At 48.6% G+C, this 21077-nt stretch overlaps 3 protein-coding genes across 5 annotated transcripts; 1 reads left to right on the top strand and 2 right to left on the bottom strand.

Moving 5' to 3' along the window:
- The first annotated feature begins 2493 nt into the window (after positions 1 to 2493).
- On the top strand, positions 2494 to 9390 carry l3mbtl2 (L3MBTL histone methyl-lysine binding protein 2). 2 transcript variants are annotated; one of them, XM_084039556.1, is made up of 18 exons: positions 2494 to 2611; positions 3069 to 3519; positions 3629 to 3740; positions 3860 to 3993; positions 4363 to 4438; positions 4586 to 4662; positions 4920 to 5037; positions 5974 to 6108; positions 6537 to 6625; positions 6697 to 6943; positions 7179 to 7249; positions 7394 to 7498; positions 7752 to 7899; positions 8163 to 8245; positions 8322 to 8556; positions 8680 to 8742; positions 8849 to 9010; positions 9084 to 9390. In XM_084039556.1, the coding sequence occupies exons 2-18, from the start codon at positions 3169 to 3171 to the stop codon at positions 9362 to 9364; spliced, it is 2487 nt and encodes an 828-aa protein (XP_083895682.1). In that variant the 5' UTR covers positions 2494 to 2611; positions 3069 to 3168; the 3' UTR covers positions 9365 to 9390. The 2 variants fall into 2 exon arrangements, with proteins under 2 accessions (XP_083895682.1, XP_083895681.1); XM_084039555.1 differs by having other exon boundaries at positions 2502 to 2611; positions 3033 to 3519.
- Positions 9391 to 9903: 513 nt separating this feature from the next.
- On the bottom strand, positions 9904 to 16166 carry chadlb (chondroadherin-like b). 2 transcript variants are annotated; one of them, XM_084039557.1, is made up of 11 exons: positions 15887 to 16166; positions 14126 to 14290; positions 13665 to 13859; positions 13432 to 13587; positions 13166 to 13311; positions 12819 to 13100; positions 12493 to 12712; positions 11983 to 12256; positions 11495 to 11907; positions 11220 to 11386; positions 9904 to 10529 (listed from the first exon to the last, which is right to left on the bottom strand). In XM_084039557.1, the coding sequence occupies exons 1-11, from the start codon at positions 16001 to 16003 to the stop codon at positions 10244 to 10246; spliced, it is 2421 nt and encodes an 806-aa protein (XP_083895683.1). In that variant the 5' UTR covers positions 16004 to 16166; the 3' UTR covers positions 9904 to 10243. The 2 variants fall into 2 exon arrangements, with proteins under 2 accessions (XP_083895683.1, XP_083895684.1); XM_084039558.1 differs by having other exon boundaries at positions 15899 to 16166.
- Positions 16167 to 16312: 146 nt separating this feature from the next.
- On the bottom strand, positions 16313 to 20632 carry rangap1b (Ran GTPase activating protein 1b). Its single transcript, XM_084039563.1, has 16 exons — positions 20529 to 20632; positions 20102 to 20220; positions 19885 to 20012; positions 19731 to 19790; positions 19206 to 19385; positions 18939 to 19073; positions 18607 to 18765; positions 18424 to 18537; positions 18238 to 18337; positions 17984 to 18068; positions 17770 to 17899; positions 17603 to 17677; positions 17412 to 17514; positions 17236 to 17324; positions 16937 to 17058; positions 16313 to 16854 (listed from the first exon to the last, which is right to left on the bottom strand). The coding sequence occupies exons 2-16, from the start codon at positions 20211 to 20213 to the stop codon at positions 16779 to 16781; spliced, it is 1668 nt and encodes a 555-aa protein (XP_083895689.1). The 5' UTR covers positions 20214 to 20220; positions 20529 to 20632; the 3' UTR covers positions 16313 to 16778.
- Positions 20633 to 21077: the final 445 nt, after the last annotated feature.

Genomic DNA, 21077 nt, shown 5'->3' with positions numbered 1-21077 from the left:
AAAATACACTGCATGTGTTTGTCCTGTACATTTTAAGATATGCAAAAAAACAAAGTCACGTTCTTCATATGTTCATCGTTGGTCTGTAAAGCTTGTTCTGATTCTGAAAATGTGGGGTTCTGTCACAGTGATTTTTATTTTATTTATTTATTCATCCTAGTTCTGGTTACCACCATAAATCTGTCATAAATGATACCGGTGACAATATATTTAAAATACGAACCATTGTCAAATCCTTACTGAGAAATGCTCCTCAGGTTGCAGGATTCATGAAAACACAACTTTTTAAAAGTCTGATTATCCCACTAGGGGGCCCCGGGATAAAACACTTCTCTGCCAGTGATCAGCATCACCTGCTAAAGACATTTCTCATAAATGTAGAAGAACATTTCTCAGTTGGTCTTCATTGAGAACACAGTTTTACTTCTGTTTTGACAAACATTTACTGATGTCAACAAGCGTTGAACACCACGGAGGTAGATTATTAGATTTGATTAGATTTTGTTGTTGTCGTCGTCTATGGATTTCTGTATTGACCGAGCTGGCAAGCCATTTTGGGGTGATGGCAGTTTCCAATCCTGTGTTCTGGATTTAGATTTTAATCAAAGAATTTGACAACGAGACTAAAACAAATGAACCAAAGCTGCTGCTAAAAGTTAAAGTATGTGTTAAACTCTGGAAGCAATGGATGGAACAAACAACTGAAGCTAAACATGAAGTTTGATGTACGAGGTCTATGTAGCGTCATTGTACGACAGGTTTGCACAAGGACATGAAGTTAATAGTTATAGAAATATCCATCCATCCATTTTCTACCGCTTATCCTGTATTCAGGGTCACGGGGGGGCTGGAGCCGATCCCAGCTGTCATTGGGCGAAGGCAGGGTACACCCTGGACAGGACGCCAGTCTATCACAGGGCGGACATGTAGAGACAGACAACCATTCACTCTCACATTCACACCTACGGGACATTTAGAGTCACCAATGAACCTATCCCCATCCTGCATGTCTTTGGACTGTGGGAGGAAGCCGGAGAACCCGGAGAGAACCCACGCTTACACGGGGAGAACATGCAAACTCCACACAGAAGGAACCCGGGCCGACCCGGGAATCAAACCCGGGACCCTCTTGCTGTGAGGCGAGAGTGCTAGTTATAGAAATATAAATAATATATATTATATTTGGAAGGTGGAGGATGAATTTTGGAATTTCACTATCTGAGGAAAAAAAGATGCTCTTAAATCTGAAGATACTTGTGCATCTCTTGCCAGATGGCAGCAGGCTGAACGGGCTGGATCGGGTTTGTTTGTTCCAATCAGCTTGTTGGTTTGAACTAAAGTCGAGCAGGAGGTTTGTTCTCTGATCACCAGATTGTTGATTTCTGTTCTTCATGAAGTCTCGTTGTTTGTTCTCTTCACGTTGGCCATTGCAGTCATGGATGTACAGCGTGTAAGGGAGGGGGCTGAACACACAGCCCTGGGGGACTCCGGTGTGCAACACTAGAGGGGCAGGAGGCGTGGCTGCCAATCCAGACTTCCTGCCGTCTAAGAACCAATTGTATCTTGCAACAGCACATTCACCGAATAAGCAGATGGTCATAACATTCACTGTCTTCGTAGCAGCAAATATAATAATACAACAAATACAGAAAACGTAATTTTACAGTCACAAATTACAACGTGCAGATACACAGCACACAGAGAGTGAGTCTCTAAATATGATAATATGGCAGATGCATTACGACAGAGTACTGGAGGTTTTCAAAGGTTTCATCAAAGGAAGTCGAGTAGACGACTACAAACATGTCGACTGATAGAGAAACAACCACCTTCACTGACTTCTTCTTTGATTATGACTAAATCAACCAAATATTGTTAAACTTCTATGCATGTGTATTATTGTATTTGCATTGGTTGAGGTCCCGGTCCCCAAAAAAATCTGGTTTTATGAGGTTACTCATGCATTAATGTTAAAGCATGATTGTATTGCTGTAGTTTGTTAAAGTGGAGCTTTATTATTGTAGTATTGACAGATTATTCCATATTTTCATTTTTCATTCCATTGAACGATTGGTTGTCCAAACCCTAACATACTTACTAACATATTCAAATTATTACAATTATTAAAAAGAAAGCACATCTTGACATGAGTGCAGACGGAACCATGAAATATTATGAAAAACGAAACAAACTATTAATTGTTTTCGCTGTAGCGACTCTGTCATGTGTTTTGTGTTGAGAAATCTTAATTTGTGAAGTAATTAAAGCTGCTTGATAAATGTAGTGAAATCCCAAATAGTACTTTAGAACGGTTCTTGAGGAAATGTACTTAGTTACTTTCCGCCACTGCAGGATTTTTTATTTTTTAGCAAACTTTATTTGACAATTCCACATAAACAGCAAATCAGGCACGGACTCAGCATAGAACTGGGGATAATATATAATTAACCCGAACCCTGCCAGTGCGAGGACGTCATCGTTTACGTGCGATGACGTCATCAGCCGGCGTCCACAACACGGTGTGGGTCTACTAGCCTAGCTCCACTCGAAGCTAACAAACATCTGTATCCTCGTGGTTCTGCATCTGTATTCCAGTTTTATTATCCGGCATGTAAGTAGACACAAAACCCGTAAATCATACGTCACAGCTTCATAACAGGACAACGGTGCTAGTAGCGCTGTTAGCAGCTAGCTAGCACGTAGCATGGAGCTAGCCACACTTGTCTGTGTGTGTGTTTAGCTGTAATGTGTGTAATGTTTATTATGTACGCGCTATTAAACTAATGTTTCTACGTTTAACAAATGAATTAAACATTATTTCAGACATGAAATAAAATAAAATAAATGAAGTCATTAAGTAAAACAAAATGAAAAGCTAGTATGACACATATGTTCATTTGATTACAGTATTTTCTGACATTTCTGCATGAAAACTTGTGATGATGATGATTTGACCTTGGAGAAGGTGGAGGAACTCTGATTATTATATTAGACCAAGAACCAGCATGAATATGATGTGAACTCTATTCCAGCTCCTGGTATCTTACAACCGTCCCGTTCCCCTGCAGAGCTCAGAAACAACATCAGCTGGAAGGGAGGATGCGTTGGCAGTAGGTCCTTGTGCTGGTCCTCCTCCTGCTGTGGAGCCTTGCTGGTCCTGGTCCCAGGATGCCGTACCACTGTGTGGCTTACGGATGTGGCAAAACTGCCGAAGACGGTGTGACGCTGTATAAATTCCCCAAAGACCACGAGGAGTTTCGTAAATGGGAGAAGCAGGTCCAGCGCACACGCATCCAGTGGGTCGCCACGCCGAACTCCCACCTCTGCAACGAGCACTTCGGCAGGGAGTACTTTGAGCCCCGGCCGCCGTCGGGGGCCCTGAAGCTGAAGCCGGGGGCCGCTCCCACCGTCTTCGTCCGGCTGCACTGCTTCTCCTGCGACGGCGTCGGCTGCAGCAGCTGCTTGCCGGCCATCCAGCGCCGCGGCATCACGGCTGAGCCCAGAGAGCACGCCGCGGCGGTGAGTCGCTGTTACCGTGGTGACCTGCAGAGACCAAGACTTTTTAAATGTATGATGTAAAATCACATTCATGCTTTCTAGTTAGTACAGCTTGTTTTTGTCTTTACAGGCAGAATCCAATGAAATAGCACCGATTCAGTTTGATGACACTGATGCTGAGGAAGAACATCCGAAAGGAGGCGGGGTGAAGTGGGGAGGGAAAACCACCGAAGAACGGCCGGGTAGATACACAGATCTATGTTGTCCTCACAGCTTATAATGGAAGTTAAACTCCCATCTGCATAAACCCAGGGCACTGTCAATAAGACGATTTATACTAAATGTATGAATGTGTCTACAGTTGTCTGTGAGATGTGTGGCACCACCGGCAGCATCAGCACCTTCTTTTCAAAGACCAAGCGCTTCTGCAGTATATCCTGTTCACGTTCCTATTCATCCAACTCCAAGAAGTCCTCCATACTGGCTCGGCTGCAGGTGAAAACATCCTTCTGTTCACTTTCTACCCAAATGAAAACCTCCTCCAGGTCTGTGCAGAGCCCAAGATGCAGATGAATGGATGTTTTGATATTATTGGCTGGTACTAGAAGATGTTAGGTTTTGTTTTCCAGGAAGAAAAAGCTATTGGATTTTAATATAGAAAATACAAAGATTATGTATTGTTAAATAGGTCTAAAATGACTGTAGATTAATTTAAAGAGAACACTCCACAGAGCACTTCGATGACCTCAAAAGGTCACAATGTCTGCTTGTTTGACTGACCTGCAGTCCAACAGCCAAAGATATTCATATATATATATAAAATCTCATTGAGGCGATGAACGTTCTTTGTGCGTCTCTCTTCAGGGCCGACCCCCGTCGAAGAAAGCCACGGTGCTGAACAAAGTCAACAAAACCCCTCCAGCCCAAACCGGCCTCAACGGTGAGTCACACGACGTTCACGCATGCAAGTATATCCATCCTGGATACATCATCATGCCTACTGATTCATCCTGCGAAGACTCTGATCCTTGCAGCTTGGTTGGGAGTGTAAGAACATTACATACAGCACATTGTTCTGTCCTCTCAGGAGCGTCGGGGTTCGAGTGGGGCGCATACTTGGAGAAGGAAACGTCTCTGGCTGCATCCGTGTCCTGCTTCAGACACGTGAGTCTAATCCGGTATTTAGAAGGTTTCACACACAGATGAACCATGTACTGGGATTTACCTTTTAGTGTTATTGAAGGGACAATAATGCCAATTTACATAAAAGACTTCAATACAACAACATATTATTAAAAAACATGAGATTGCAAAATAATCCAAATGTTAGAAACACTAGGAGTAAACTGTCCTGAGAATAAATGCATGTATATGTAAATGAATCCCATCCTAATGAAGGTGTGAATGTGTAAACCCTGCAGGCTCCTCTGTGTGCCCAGTGGGATGACATCACTGTGGGCATGAAGGTGGAGGTCCTGAACACCAACGCGGTCCTGCCCAGTAAAGTCTACTGGATCGCTACTGTCATCCAGATCGCAGGTGTGTACACGTGTCGTTTAATTTAAATGATATCTGTTTTATGATCATGAACATGAGCAGTAACGGCGCTATGGGGTCTGCGTTTCTGAGCGGGGTCCCGGGAGGCCATGCACATTTATTTCCCACTATTCCACTCATCTGCAGGAGCCGGTAAATGTGCCAAGATTTGCTGCATTGCACCAGCAGAGACATAGAAGAAGAAGAAGAAGAAGAAGAGTGCTTATGGATGTAAATAATCCCAAATACTTGAACTCTGCTTTTGCTAATTGTACACGAGGGACACATTCTTTCTACTTCAACACATCGACGAGAGCTCGAGGAGGCCTTCCATGCCTCGTGATGAGTAACATTAAATGCTAAGTCTAACTTTTTGTTTGTTTACATGAAAACTCTGGACACCTTTTAACGTCATCTATAACAAAGCTAATGTAGGTTGCAGCAGCACCCCCTAGAGGCGACAGCGATTATTACAACGATCCAGAAACGCAGCACAGCAGTAGTTAGTGTAGAGATACTCAAGGAATAGAGCTTGAGTTGAGTTTAGATCCTGATGAGCAGGCGGCTCCCTGTATGACGTCACACCTAGTGTTTAGTGCTTTCAATGGTTGGAAGATGAGAAGATCAATGCAGAATCAATTGAGCATTCTGTGCCAGTGTTGGTCGGACATCAGGACACATGCTGCCTGGGAGCAACTTGGATTCCTCAAAAACTCAATCTACTGTTGGGTCTGTAAAATGTCAGAAACCTTAAAAATCCACCTTCATTTCCGAGAGTCAAGGTGACTTAATCAAACGTGTAAATCCCCAGCGTAGTATGATATAATAACCAGAAGAAGCTGCTTCACGGTGAAGCCCTGCAGCCTGATCTCCAACAGAAGTGTCTACTTGCTACTTGCAGTAACTCAGCTCCTCGTTCTCTCCGTCCCGTCTCTCCAGGATACAAAGTCCTGCTGAGATACGAAGGCTTCGAGCACGACAGCAGCCGGGATTTCTGGTCCAGCCTCGTCTCCGGAGACTTGAACCCCATCGGATGGTGCGCCATGACCAGCAAGCTGCTGGTGCCGCCGCAAGGTGAGTCTTCACGCTCACGCCTGACCCACGCCGTCGAGATGACACATAGTGGAGCCTGATTCTCCTAATCTGGAAACACGTCCTGCCCCCATCGAATGGATGGAGGACGTTCTGTGAAGTGAAGCTGGAGAAGCTGAGGTTCCCCAAAGAACGTTGAACACAGGAGATGGTTTATATCTCTAATGACACGATGGATGTTCTGCCTGATGAACCAAATGACTGAGCTACATTATAACCTTCCTTTCTTCTTCCTACTATAATTATTAGACGTTTCCTTTGAGGTTCCTTTGATTTCTGTTATGTTTGTTTGTTGAGGACGGGAAAATGACCTGTTGTCTTTTGTTGTTGCTCGATAAACCATATTAAAGAAAAGACATATTTTAACAATAAACCATAATCCTAATTTGAAGACGTTGTGAGTTCTGCAGATGTGAAGCAGAACATCTCAGACTGGAAGGAGTATCTGATGTTGAAGCTGGTGGGGGCCAACACGCTCCCTGTGGACTTCTACCTGAAGGTGAGTCTGACGGCAGCATGCATCTATATGTGAAGGGTTGAAGTGACACTGAGGGAATCATCTCTCCCTAGCTGGCCGAGAGCATGAGGACCTCCTTCAGGGTAGGCATGCGGGTGGAGGTGGTGGACCCCAAACACGTGAGCCAGACCCGCCTGGCCACCATCGAGTCCATCAAGGGGGGCCGTCTGCGGCTGGTCTACGAGGACCAACGCGACGCCATCGCCAACACGCTCTCGGACTTCTGGTGCCACATGTATAGTTCCCTCCTGCACCCCATCGGCTGGTCCAGCAGAGTGGGCCACGCCATCAAAGCAGCCGGTAGGGTAGTGTTTATGTCCATACGTGGGATTTAAACCATGCAGAGAAAGACAGGATGTATAAGGAGTAACACGCTTGAATAAGGTGCAGGGGAAATATAGTAGAGGATGTGATTTTAAAAGTACAGAAATGAGGAAGGATCATGTAGATCTCACAGATGTTAATGGCACTTGTTCTTTTCTTCTTATTTTTCTACATGGCGATACATGAAACAAATCTTCTTTTTGAATGACAGGAAGCAGCGTGGACACGGCCTCCAGACTCTGGAAGGGTAACTGTGATAGCTCCTTCCTGCTCTTTAAAAAGGTGAGAGAAATGAGTTCTCAAGAAATAATGTCTCAAATAGCAAAAGTAGACAAAAGGAATGGTGTCATAAACTAAATTAATGGGGCATGTTTTGTGTGATGTGACAATAATCGCCATGGAAACTGTCCTCCCTGTGATCTGCAGCCGCGGTTCGTCTACATGGACGGAGGTTTCTTTGAGGAAGGGATGAAGCTGGAGGCCATCGATCCCCTCAACCTGGGGAGCATCTGTGTGGCCACGGTGAACAAGGTGAGACGGAGACACAATAAAACATTAGAATAAAACATTAGAATAAAACATTAGAATAATAATAGGAGAAAGGACCAACAGCAGCAATGATTGCTGGGAAATACAAAACAGCAAACATGTGTGAGAGGGCAGAGTAAATCATATGATATATTCTATATTTAGGAAGTGAGTAAATTAGATAAATGAGAACTAGTTTTTATGTGTGTGTTATTGTGAAACACACCTGTATGACCCCCCCCCCCCCCCCCCCCAGGTGCTGTTTGACGGCTACCTGATGGTGGAAATCGACGGCACCGCGTCCAACAACGGCTCCGATTGTTTCTGTTACCACGCCTCGTCGCACGCCATCCTTCCTGTAGACTTCTGCAGGAAGAACAACATCCCTCTCACGGTGCCTCAAGGTGAATAAAACATCCTGTTGGTTGTTTAGAGGACAAGAACATCTCATTTAATGTGATGAACAAGTGACATAATAAGTAGACTGAATACTGACCATTGGATTGATACAAATATGGAGTTTATCACAGCTGGAAGGGGCTGGAAAAGCATGGAAATGCACCTGGAAATGCTTGGAAAGTGCTTTAAATGTGACTGTGGAGAAGGTGGAGGAACCCTGATGACTGGAGCATGTCGGTTCATGGAGATCCTGTGTGTGTGTTTCCAGGTTATGACCCTCAGACCTTCACCTGGGACAGATACCTGAAGGAGAGCAAAGCCAAAGCTGCCCCGGCTCGACTCTTCAACGCTGTAAGCCCGTCGTATCCGGCCATCCATCAGACTTCACCCATCAGCATGTGACCCTGCGGTGTGTGTTCTCCTGCAGGACTACCCGGGGCACGGCTTCTCCCCCAACATGAAGCTGGAGGCGGCGGACCTGATGGAGCCCCGTCTGGTCTGCGTGGCCACGGTGAAGCGCTGCGTGGGCCGCCTGCTGCTCGTCCACTTCGACGGCTGGGAGGATGAATTCGACCAGTGGATCGACCACCAGTCCCCCGACATCTACCCCGTCGGCTGGTGCGACCTCATGACCTTCCAGCTCCAGACGCCTCCGGGACTCGGTACGCGCCTCCTCACTGGGTGTTGTAGGGTTTATTCTGATTTCATGAGCCTCTTATATATAATAAAATAAAGATAATTCGATGAGACAGGAAACGGTCCTGATCCAGGTTTCTGTTTTCCAGTTGATGTGGAAAACGCGGGGACACCGAACAAGAAACACAAGACCTTTATTTTTGGTAAAAGGAGTAAGTATTGACTAACTTCATCACAGCTTGTTTTAACGTTTATTTATTCTTCTGTCTGATAGTTATAGATCTGTCTGTTGAACTTTCATCTCCTTTTGTTAAACAGGAAGGAAGTATGCCAGGAAGAGGCTCTCTCAGGACCAGGTTCAGGAGGATCCTGGTCAGCCTGAGCTCATTGACTCGGTCAGTCCTCCGGGACCAGAAGACCACAGTCTTCCTCCGACAGTGCCCTTCATCCAGCCCAAGGCTGAGCCGGAGGAGGAGGAGAGTAAGTGGACTAACGTCCTTCTGTCCTTTTCCTGGGATCATTCTGGTGATTCTGTGTCCTGCTTGTCTGTAAGTCGTTGCTGTGCAGGTCAAAGTGGAGGAGATGGAGATGGAGACCCCGATCAATCCACCGGGCAACAATCCACAAGTCCCGCTGGGTAAAATCAAACAGGAGGAGGGAGGGGGGCGGAGTCAGCCTCCAGACCAGAGCAGCAGGGAGATCACAGCACAGGAAGCCATGGAGACCAGTGAATCTCTGGAGGAGGGAGAAGTGAGGCTGGGCCACGGAGACGAGAGCGAGCTCTCCGAGAGCAACGCAGAGCAGGACACATCGGCAGAGACGAGTACGTCTTAGAGGGCTGGGGGGAGGAAGAGGAGGCTGGAGGGAGGAAGAGGAGGCTGGAGGACGAGCCGGGAGACGAAGCAGAACCAGGCTGGGATGTGAGGAGCAAGTTTCCACCAGCAGGAGAAACCTCTAACATCTGGTGGTTTAAAGTCCAGGTTTCATCGCTGGTTGATGTGGAGACGTGAGAGCAGACAGTAAACACTGAGGCTGGTGTTAGTCAGATAAAATCACAGGAACTGTCATCGCCTTCACTCCCTCAATAAAAGGCAAAGAGACTTGACACGTATGACACGTTTCCTGTCGGTCTCTTGGGCTTAAATCATTTGAATTGGGTCAGGACTGGTAGACTTCTCCACCACCAGGAGTGTGTGTATATATGTATGCATACTTTAAATACTTAATATTCCATAACATCCTGACCGGATGGAGTTCACAAGGACAAAAACAACCTACCTCACTTTTCTCCACGTTCACAAATTTAGATTTATAACGTGACATATTCAAACATTAAAACCTGTAAATACGACCGGAGGTCATTCTGGGTTCACAGAACAGACACAATGGTTCGTTGTAATGTTTTATTTTTTGTTCCTGTTTTATATCCAGATGTTGTAAATATGAAAATGATTAAAAGAAATGAATGTTATCTTGTCGGTACATCCTGAGGGTTGTGGTGAACTAGCAGAAAGCAAGTAACTAAAGGTTATGACATCAGATGCTAAAACTTCTCAGGATGAGCCGGTAACGTTCATCTAACGGGGGGGAGGGATCAGAAATGTCTTCTTTCTTTTACCTTAACTACAGCAAATAGTTCTGTTCTGCAAAAAAACACAAAACGTGTCTTTAGACAGTCGAGACCTCGGTCCAGGTTCAGGCCTGGGTCCAGGTTCAGGCCTCGCCGCGTCGCTCCGTGAGCTTCTTCGTGTTCGGACTCTTGCGGAGTTTGGACTTGGCTTTGAGCATCTTGACCCGTCGGAGGCTGTGGAGGTGCATCGGTTTGGGTTTGGTGGCCTTGGGGGCCTTGGCGGGCTTCGGAGGGGGCGTAGGGGGGAGGGGGAGGCTCTCCCCTCCAGGACAGGCCTTGAAGACGTGGACGTCCTTCAGCCTGCGACCTCGCAGCTCGGGGGGGTTAGCACAGGTGGCTCGCACCTTCAGGTTGACCTTCTCAATCCACCTGGAGGAAGAGGAACGATACGAAGATTTCACTGGAAATGCCCAAAAATAAAATATATCCAGGGTTGGGACGGGTGCTGGAAATCCTTGAAAACCCTTTCATTTTAGTCTGGTGTTTCCAAGGTTTAAAAGTGCTTGGATTTAGACTAAAGGTCTTGAAATGTGTGTTGTATGTGATGACATCTATGGTAGAACAGAGAAAAGAAGATCTCCATATCTGAGGGACTGAAAACAGCATTTTCTGACATTTCTTTATGAAAATGACTTTTGATGATGAACAGATGATGAAAATAGTTGGTGATTATATTTCTGTGGATCTGTTAGTGGAATTAGTTTTCCTTTCATTTGTGGTCCTTCTGTAAAAAGCTGTCTCCAAACATCATGTTGGTTGTTTAGAGGACAATAACATCTCATTTAATGTGATGAACAAGTGACAGAATAAGTAGACTGAATACTGACCATTGGATTGATACAAATATGGAGTTGGTACCACAGCTGGAAGGGGCTGGAAAAGCATGGAAATGCACCTGGAAGTGCTTGTATTTGTAAAAGATGTAGGAACCCGGTGTATGAGGGCAAAGCTAAGAGTGTAATCAAGTGTTGAAGTTTTGAATTTGTTGGGTCTACACTGATCTTATATTAGTGAAGAATCCATATTTTCAGGCTTTAAAGCTCCCGTTGATGGTCTTACATGCGCAGCGGCAGCAGAGGGCAGTCACACATCAGCGGGTTGTCGGCCAGGTTGATGACCTCCAGAGAGGTGAGAGGGTGAAGGTTCGGCACCTCCTCCAGCTGGTTGCCCTCCAGGAAGAGACTCCTCAGTCCTGGACCCAGACCGGCCAGGGAGGTCTCCGACATCTGGAGCACAGGTCAGAATGAATTAACCTGTGTGAAGTGATTTGTTGCTGATGCTGAATCCACAGACCTCCGTGATCTGTGCATGATGGAGCACATGTGCCCACTCACCTTCTCCAGTCCCATGTTGTCCAGATACAGCTCCTTGAGGGACCCCTCCAGTGGTCTGAAGGCGTTGGAGCCCACCCAGCGGATGGCGTTCCCGGAGAGCCTCAGGTCCCGGAGGTTCCCCACCTTGCTCAGCGCCTCGGTGGGAACCTCCTTCAGCTTGTTCCCTCCCAGGTGGAGCGTGTCGAGGTCGTGGGTCTGCTCCAGAGCCCTGGGGGACACCTGGGCGATGGCGTTCCCGGTGAGGTAGAGGGCTCGGAGGCCCTCGGCCCCGGTCAGGATGTCCGCCTCCAGCTTGGGGATGGAGTTGCTCTCCAGGTGAAGCGCCAGCAGGCTGGGCACCAGCTTGAAGGCTCCTTTGGGGAAACCGGTGAAGCGGTTCTTCTCCAGGTGGAGGTAAGTCAGCTGAGGGAGGCCTGCAGATTCAGATCATAGAATTAAACTGAGCATTGGCAGACGAACCCGAGTAACGGTAAAGTTTCATTAAAGACCTTTAAAGGCATCAGGGCTGAGGGAGGTGAGGTCGTTCTCCGACAGGTACAGGTAGATCAGCCCCTTCATCCCGCTGAAAGCCCCGCCCTCCACCTCCACGATCTTGCAGCGCTGCAGGTGCAGGGACACGACCTGGGCGACCCCCGGGAAGCTGTTGCTAGGGACGTAATGGAAGTGGTTTCCACGCAGGTCCAGGAGACGCGTGTTGGGAGAGAAACCGCGAGGGACTTTGGTGTGACCGCGGTTCTCACACGAGGAGTGATGCGTCTCCGCCTGAGGACGGGGAGGACGGGGAGGACGGGGAGGAAGGGGAGGACATGGAGGATGGGGAGGACATGGAGGACATGGAGGATAGGGAGGACAGGGAGGACATGGAGGATAGGGAGGACATGGAGGACAGGACAAAGTCTTTATAGTATTTTTTACTTTTTGAGAATGCCATGCAGGTTTAAGTCTTGGGAACTTGAAACCATCTGATGGAGACCACCAGACCCCCCAGAGCCCCTCACCTCGCAGACACAGTTGGCGGGACACTTGACCTTGTTCACCGGCTCCTGCGTGGGCGGCGGCGTGATCCGGAGGGCTTCCTCGTACTCGGCCTTCAGCATGGCCTCCTGGCTCTGACACCGCAGCTCGGAGGGGTAGACCGCCTCCAGGGTCTCCCCGGACATGTGGGCCGGTCCTCCGCAGGTCCCCATCAGCTTCACCTTGCTCCGGATCGACCACTCCCTGTTGACGAAGGGAAAGGACAGTCAACAAAGAGGACCTTTCACTAGATGGACTAATATCTCTGTGGGCCTCGTCGGTCTGAGATCTGCCAAGTGGTCTGCTGGACCTGAGGGGACGCAGGAAGCAGTTGCAGTAGACCGGGTTCCCAGACAGGTTGAGGCGGGCCAGCTTGGGGGAACCGTCGGAGAAGGGCTGGACCACACGCAGCTGGTTGTAGCTGAGGTCCAGGTGGACCAGGCTGGGGGACTTGGACACGGCCGTGTTGGACATGTCCTGCAGGGACATGTGGTCCAGGAAGAGGTGGGTCAGTTTGGCCATGGACACCACATCCTCCCCGAGGTAGGTCATGGGGTTGTAGCTCAGGTCCAGGCGGGTCACCTCCGGCAGTCTGGACACAGAAGGGAGACGTTTATGTTTCTGTTATTTCTCTATAACCCTAACCATGCAGCCTACCTGGTCATGGTCTCGCTGGGGAAGAACTGCAGCTCGTTGTGGTCCAGACTGAGGCGGGTCAGCGTGAACAGACCGGCGAAGGCCTCTGTGTCCAGGTAGTTCAGGGAGTTGTGACTGAGACGGAGCCACTTGATGTTCTGCAAACCCTGAAGGGAGAAACGCTGGGCTTTACATTGGGTTGTCAACTTAAAGCACCTTCTGGGTTCTGGGACCCTGGAAGGCCGTGTTGGGGATGTAGACCAGCTGGCCTTCTGGGTTCTGGGTACCTGGAAGGCCATGTTGGGGATGTAGACCAGCCGGTTGTGTGTGAGGGACAGCAGGTTGAGGAAGCCCAGCTGAGAGAACGCTCCCGGCTGGATCTCTTCCACGCGGTTGCGGTCGATCATCAGCTGCTTCAGCGAGGAGAGGCCGTCGAAGGACTCCTGTCGGATTTAAAGACGTGAACGTGCTGCACTGACTGGTGGACGAGGGTCGTGGGGTCGCGAGCGTTTCACTGAACCTGGTAGAGGATGTCGATGTTGTTGTTGGCCAGGTTGAGGAAGACGAGGCGGCCGAGGCCCCGGAAAGCCCCCTCCTTCACCCTGCGGAGGTTGCAGCGCTGCAGCGACAGGTGAGTCAGGTACGGGGTGTGTTTGAACGCTCCGGTCGGGAGTTCCTGGATGTCGTTGCCACGGAGATCTAATTTAACCGTGATCTGGCAAGGAGAGATCACACGTGAGACGGGAACTAAATGTACATATAATCAGTATATTCAGGGTTTCTACACCTTCTCCAGGCAAATTCAAGCACTTCAAGGTGCATTTCCATGCATGTCATCACATAAAACATACATTTCAAGCACTTTATTCTAAATCCAAGTGTGTGTGTGTGTGTATGAGTGTGTGTGTGTGTGTGTGTGTGTGTGTGTGTGTGTGTGTGTGTGTGTGTGTGTGTGTGTGTGTGTGTGTGAGTGAGAGAGACCTCGTCCACGGTCGGGGGGACCTGGGTCAGGTTCTTGTGGGTGCAGGTCACCGTGAGCTGGATCTGGTCACACACACACTGCTGAGGACATCTGGCTGTGTGAGCCAGCGGGACCCAGAGGAGCAGCAGCACCCAGAGGGTGTCATCTCGGAGCTGGGAGAACATCTGAGAGGAGACAACAAGCTTCATCCAATCAGGAGGAGTTCAAGGTCTCGACTGAAGCTCCTCGTTGGTTTGAAACGTTTCAGCATTACATTTTATAACGTAATCTAATCAGCTGTGTGAACCTGATCTAAAATCTGCTTAATTTAATTAATTCATGAATGCATTTAATTGGGGGCAGAGGCCCCTCCCACAACGCAGGCCACTGGGCCAAGTCATTGGCCAGTATTTCCCTGATGACCTGCTCACCCTCGTCAGGTGAGCTGGGGGGATTAGAGCTGAGGACCTCCAGGTGCACCGCTGAGGTCGTTGTGATGAGACAGTCGGAGAGGGAGAAACGCCTGGTTGCCCAGCAACGAGGACTACTAGCCCAGCTGGGGGGGATTTGAGGTATTCTGCCCCGCTAACCCTCGTTAAGAGAATAAAAGCAGGATGTTTTTGGAACACTTGATAGATGAGATCTAGTACAACAATGTTATACGAGTTACACCGGGACTAGAAGGTAAATGTGTGAAAGGTGTTTGATTTACAGAGGGACGTTCTAATACAAGTTTTACGGTTGTTGCTTTTATACTTGTATGTTTTGTATTTATTGGTACTTGAGTACATGTTTGGAGTACGTGTAGATGTGAAGCTCACTAGCAACCTTCCCTACAGTACTACTACAGTACTACTACAGTACTACTACAGTACTACAGTACTACTACAGTACTTCCAACACCTCAGCCTGGAAACTTGTCCCGTCTGTCAGAGAACAATGTCTGCATCATCCTGTACTGCGGAGGATTAGTGGCTTTGGCCCAGTCTTCACTGGAATGCCCTAAAACCACATTCCCATGTGGGATCAACAGTCTTGATCTGCGGGAATGGACGCGGAAAGCTCCACTCTGAAGCTCTCCATGCTGGCGCACCAGATCCCGCAGAGACCAGACCTGGTTCTCATCACCTGTAGAGTGAGATTTAAGTTGTACATGTACATCCAGCTTTACGGTAAACCTGCGTCACGTTTTAGCAGCTAGACCCCCTGAACGGTAAAAAGGGGGCCAAGAAACCGGAGCCGGAGGAATGTCCCCCCCCCCCCCCGACCGCAGAGGAGCCGCCGGCGCACAAAGACGCGCAGTGTCTTCCCCGCCGCTCTTCCGCCAGAACACCCCCCCCCCCCCCCCCCCGCCCATGAAACCCCGTGTGTCCGCCGGCAGCACGGTGAGAAACCGACCAGAACTAGAAGTCCTGAATGTTTCCCTGAAATGACCGACGTCTCAACGCGCTTCTGTGCGTAAATCCGGGATGTTGGTTTAATGACGTTTTTGGAGAAAAAAAACTAAATATCTAATAAACACAGCTTTGCATTGGTTTAAATCCCGCAACCAATACATGACAGCTTGGACAGGGTTTGGTTCGATGTGCTTCATTAGACGATCCCTTTATTCAAACCGAAATGCGCAAACACGCAGCGCGTCCGCGTGATTGGACAATTAAGCAAGTTGGAGATTCTAATGCGCAGAAGTGTTAATCTGTTATTACCACACGTTATTACCGTCGTAATACACGTATTTGTTTGATATCTAAACACCTTACAGTAGTAGAATCCCCTTTTACGCGCAGACTCACCGTGGTCCGGTCGTGGTCAGGTCGTGGTTCCGTCCAGCCCGCCGCAGCTCGTCTACTGGCCCTGACTCTCTCACGGTCTCTGCTCTTCCCCTGGATGTCCCCCATCCAAAACAAACTCCGTTTATCCCTTCATCCTCCGCCGGCCTCCCACCTTCGGGGTCTGCTCGCTGCTCCGCGGAGCCCGTTAAAGGAGGAGTTCGCCTCAAAATCACTCACACAGAAGCTTTCATTCCCACACAAACACAAGGTTGGTGGAGTCGGAGAAGTCATGTTTCTGACGGACCTCAACATGGGAGGTGAACAAACAGCATCCTGAGAGGATCAGTGCTCCATGACGTCACCAACCTCAGCTGGTGAACCCAGCAGCAGCTCTTCCTTCTTCGTCAAATAAACAGTGAAAGAAAACCCACAGCATTTAAAACAATCCAAAGTCTTTTATTTGAACTCATTTATTGTGTTTTCAGTTCCGTGTGATTTCCATGAAGAAGTGAAGCTGTTTATCAGGATGAATCCTGGGAAACCGACACGTCAGCCATGTGAGGAACCAGATTAACTAGTTGTTGAGAGATTACATAATTCTGAAACTAGAAATATGATGAATTACAGAGCAACACGTTGCTCAACATACCGGCCGATGTTAGCTCCACTCCAGGTTACATTCATCCCTGACACATTAACCCAAAGTGTATCCTCATGTATTATTCATTTTCTATAAAATAAAGAGCATAAGTAGAAAAATAAAAACTAAAAGACATTCTTTTATCTTCATAAAATATACAAATCAGGAGTGAAGACACGTTAAGTGGTTCAAGTGTACAGGTTCCCTGTGTGTGTGTGTGTGTGTGTGTGTGTGTGTCCCAGTGTCGGTCCTGATGCTGGATCAGTGGCACTTCTTCTCCAGCGTGGACGTCAGACTCTCACATGCGCTGCTGCAGGACTCCAGAGCTTCAGCGTTCCTGCAGAACGTTACGAAGCGTTGACTCCTGAATGTTCATGCAGTAAATGCTCATGTTCATGTTAATGAAGTGAAGCTCCTACCTGGACATGAAGGTGTGGAGCAGCGAGGCGTGGTGCTGAGGGAAGTACTCCTGCTGGACGGCGTGCTCCAAACACAGCAGCTGACCCGGGACCAGCGACACCTTCTTCATCTTTCCCTCTCCCTGAAACAGCAGAGAACGTTTCATCACATCACTGAATATCAAACCATAGAGATGAAAAATCATGGTCTAAACTAAGCTTTGGGACCCCCAAGGTCTACAGAGACCCGGTGGAGGGACCCCCAAGGCCTACAGAGACCCGGTGGAGGGACCCCCAAGGCCTACAGAGATAGGTCGTACCTTGAGGAGTCCCATCAGGACCAGCAGCGTGGACAGGAAGCAGTAGGACTGGAAGGCGGAGCCACAGAGGAGCTTCTTCATCACGGCGTCTGTGAGACAGAGATGCAGGTCGGTTAAGGAGACAGCAGGGGTCAACGGGGGTCAAACAGCTTCATATGAAGTAGCATCCTCTTCACCAGTAGTCTGGAGGACCGCGGTCCTGGTCCCGGGTTCCTCGCTGTACAGGGAAGCGACTTTCAGAAGCACTTCAGCGGCCGTGTGAGGGTCGGAGGGATCCACCTGGTGACACCAGATCCCTAATCTGTGAGTGGACACTAAACAGGTCACGTCATATATTATTACATATTGCTATAGGTTATAGTCCTACCTGCTGCTGCAGGCCGTCTCCCAGCTGAAGGAGCTTCTCTGCAGACGGGCAGCCGAGGAACGCCATGATGTCAGCCTGAAGGTGAACACAACGCCACATCACACACAACATGACACACCCACCAACACAGGAGGGAATCAGCTGAAGAACTTTAAACGTTCACTCACTGGGCTCTCATCCTGTCTTGCTATTCCGTATTCGTTGATAATTCCACCGTCTTCTTCCTCATCGTCGTCGTCTTTGCTGTCGTCATCCTCCTCATCTTCGTCCTCGTCCTCAGGTTCGCCCTCATCATCACTGCAGTGGAGTGTTAATCAACAGGCTGATCACACAGAAGCTGTGTGTTTATTGGTTGGATTCCCTCGTCACACACACGTTTACCTGAGTGACGCCAGCAGGTCTCCTTTGTCCATGCTGTCCATCGCGTCCCTCAACGCCTCACAGCCCTCCTCGCCCAGACAGTTTCCTGTTAGTCACATGTGAGAGATTTTCCTTCTTCAATGCCGAAACACACGAGAGCATTAAATGACGTGGGTCAGGCATCAGATTTGAACCGCCGACCCCTCAGAACCAGCCGTGTTTCAGGAGGAAACCAATCACTTAACATCTGCTTCCACCAGCTCCAGTGTTCCTACCGTTCATGTCCATCTTCTCCAGCTCGGGTTTATCCACCACGGCCTGAGCCACCACCAGAGCTGCCGCCTCCGTGATCTCCCCGAAGGACAGGTTGAGCTCCTGAAGGTAAGAAAACACACAAGACTGCTGAAATCAGCCTGCAGGAGAGGCAGGAAACAGCAGAGGAACACTGATGGAGGACGGACCTTGAGGATGGGCAGTCCCTCCCTGAGCACGGCGGCGAGGGCGATGGCTCCTTCAGAGCGGACCAGACAGTCTCCGAAGTTGATCACCTGGACGTTCCTGAGATGCCTGAGAGCCTGCGTGGACAGGAGGAGCCGTGAGCGGTGATCCGGCTGCTTTCACGCTGCAGCGCGAGCGGGACTCACCTGAGCCATGGCCAGCGTTCCTCTCTTGGTGAAGGTGTTGTCGTTGAAGTTGAGAACGCGGAGGTCGGGGTTGTGTCGCATGGCGGAAGCCAACGCCATCACGCCTGCGTGGTTGATGCCGTTCTGGGGCATGTGGACTTCTTCCAGGCTGCCCATCAGCTGACATGGGGGGGGGGGGATATTAAATATAGTGATATAAAAACAGAAAAAACCCAAATCCTTAGAAGCTGGAAACTAAATTGATGTAAATGTAATTATTGATGAAAGGCTTCATCAGCAGTCTAGTGATCGTCCATGCATTAAAAATATATGTTTTTATATTTATTTCCCACCTGGAAGGCCTTGGCCAGGGCGCTTGCTCCTTCGTTCTCCAGGCGGTTCCTCCCGGCGATGAACACTCTCAGTCTGAGTGGAGCTCCGTGAGCTGACGACCGTCTGTGACACTCCGTCAGAGCTTCAGCCAGAATCTACACAAAGCACACAGCAGCGTGAAGCTTCCCAGAACACGCTTCATCGTAAATGTGAAATACGTCTTTAGTTTCCTTGGAGAGAGGACAACATGAGGAGCTGAAGTATGATTTAAAGTCAATCCAACTGGCCTTTCCCCCTCCGATCCCCATCCCACAGTTGTTGAGCCTCAGCTCCCTCAGAGAGTGGCAGGACGGGCTCTTCAGCAGCTGCTCGATCCCCTTCACCCCGTCCGGTCCGAAGGCGTTGTCGCTCAGGTCCAGCTCCGTCAGCCGGGCCCCGGCGCTCATCAGGGCACTGCCCAAGGACCTCTGACGAATGCACAGGAAACACAAACGTGTGACGCTGCAGGATGAACAGCACCCGCATCACAAACCCCAAATGTATACAACCTATTTCAAATTCAAGCATTTCAAGGTGCATTTCCATGCTTTTCCAGCCCCTTCCAGCTGTGGTAAACTCCATATTTGTACCAATCCAATGGTCAGTATTCAGTCTACTTATTATGTCACTTGTTCATCACATTAAATGAGATGTTATTGTCCTATAAACAAGATGATGTTTGGAGCACTTGATTTCAAACCTTGAAAACACCACACTAAATCCAAGTGTTTTCAAGGATTTCTGGCACCCTGTAATCTGAGTTAAATTCTCACCAGAGCTGTGGGGATCTCAGAGCGTAACCTCCCGGTGAACATGTCACTCCAGTAGCATCTCTGAAAGACACGGAGAGAAGTAAACGGGAAGGAGGAGCTAAAACAGCATCATAGGTGGTCCGGTTACCATGGATACGATGTAGGAAGCCAGTACCTGGAGCAGGTCTTTGCTCTCCAGAGCCTTGGCGATGGCCCGGGCTGCGTCCACTCCCACGGTGTTCCCCTCCAGACGCAGAGCTCTCAGACCCGGGTACCGCTCGATCTCCCGGACCAGATCCTCCACTGGAAAGCACAGAGACCAGCTAGTCAGGTCCAGGTGCTCAGGTCTACTCATGTCCCGGGTTACACAGGGGGTCAATACAACATCTGACCTGATTCTGCGTGGTCCAGCTTCAGACCCAGACCTTTATAGCTCAGCTCTCCGTCCCCGACGTGGGTCTGGGAAAGGGCTTCAGCCAGCCGCGTGATGTCATCAGAGGCCATGGTGACTCTGTAGACACGCCCACAAGTCAGACGTCACAGAAGAGCGTCACACAATTCTCAACATATATGTGAGTAGAATCGAGATATACATTAAATGACGATTTCACAACAAACATATTGCCTAACACCGGTGACGTCATTCGCTCTCAACAGCACTCATGGTAACGTTAGCTACTTAGCCTCGCCGCCGCTAGCTTATGAGAAACATGCAACATAACGTTCAATAACGTCCCAGTGAGTCCGGTCTTCGTAGACCGTCTCCCCGCGTCTGCCGGCCGTTTATCGGTCTTACAACACTGAAGTACCGGAACTTACCGCGAACAGCGACTTCCACGGAGACGATAGCGAACACACGCCGCTCTCCTGCTTCTTCTTCCGCGCTGCGCGCCGGTTGCTCAACCGCGTGACGTCACGCCACCCCACTTACTTTTTCGGCTGTTTTGTGTCACGTTCAGTTAAAGTGGATTGACAGTGTTTTACCGCCACCTGCTGGTGTAACCAGAAACTGCGCTTTCCCGGTTTGGATCTGTTTCACTGCATTCTTATATGTTAAATCGTGAATGTTTTTAAATAAATTAATTTCTACTTCTTTCACTTCTGAAGTCAGTTCTTTATAAAAGCACATTTCTGCCACTGTCAGAAAAAAGATCAACTTTCTCAAAATAATGACTTAGTATCTCAAAACAATAGTCAATATCTCAAAATAATTAGTTAGTGTAGTATTTCATTATTCGGAGAAGTCACTAATTTGAGAAAGTTTCTTTCGGATAAGTATATTTTTTCAGATAAAATCAATAAGAATAATCCAATCAAATGTTGATTTTTGGCTACATTTAATAAGTGGGGTGAATCTGCTGCCCTTTT

The sequence above is a fragment of the Eutrigla gurnardus genome (genome assembly GCF_963514095.1).
Source record: "Eutrigla gurnardus genome assembly, chromosome: 22".
NCBI classification, from domain to species: domain Eukaryota; kingdom Metazoa; phylum Chordata; class Actinopteri; order Perciformes; family Triglidae; genus Eutrigla; species Eutrigla gurnardus.
The sequence above is the reverse complement of the archived record's forward strand: the minus strand, read 5'-3'. Positions and strand labels throughout refer to the sequence as shown.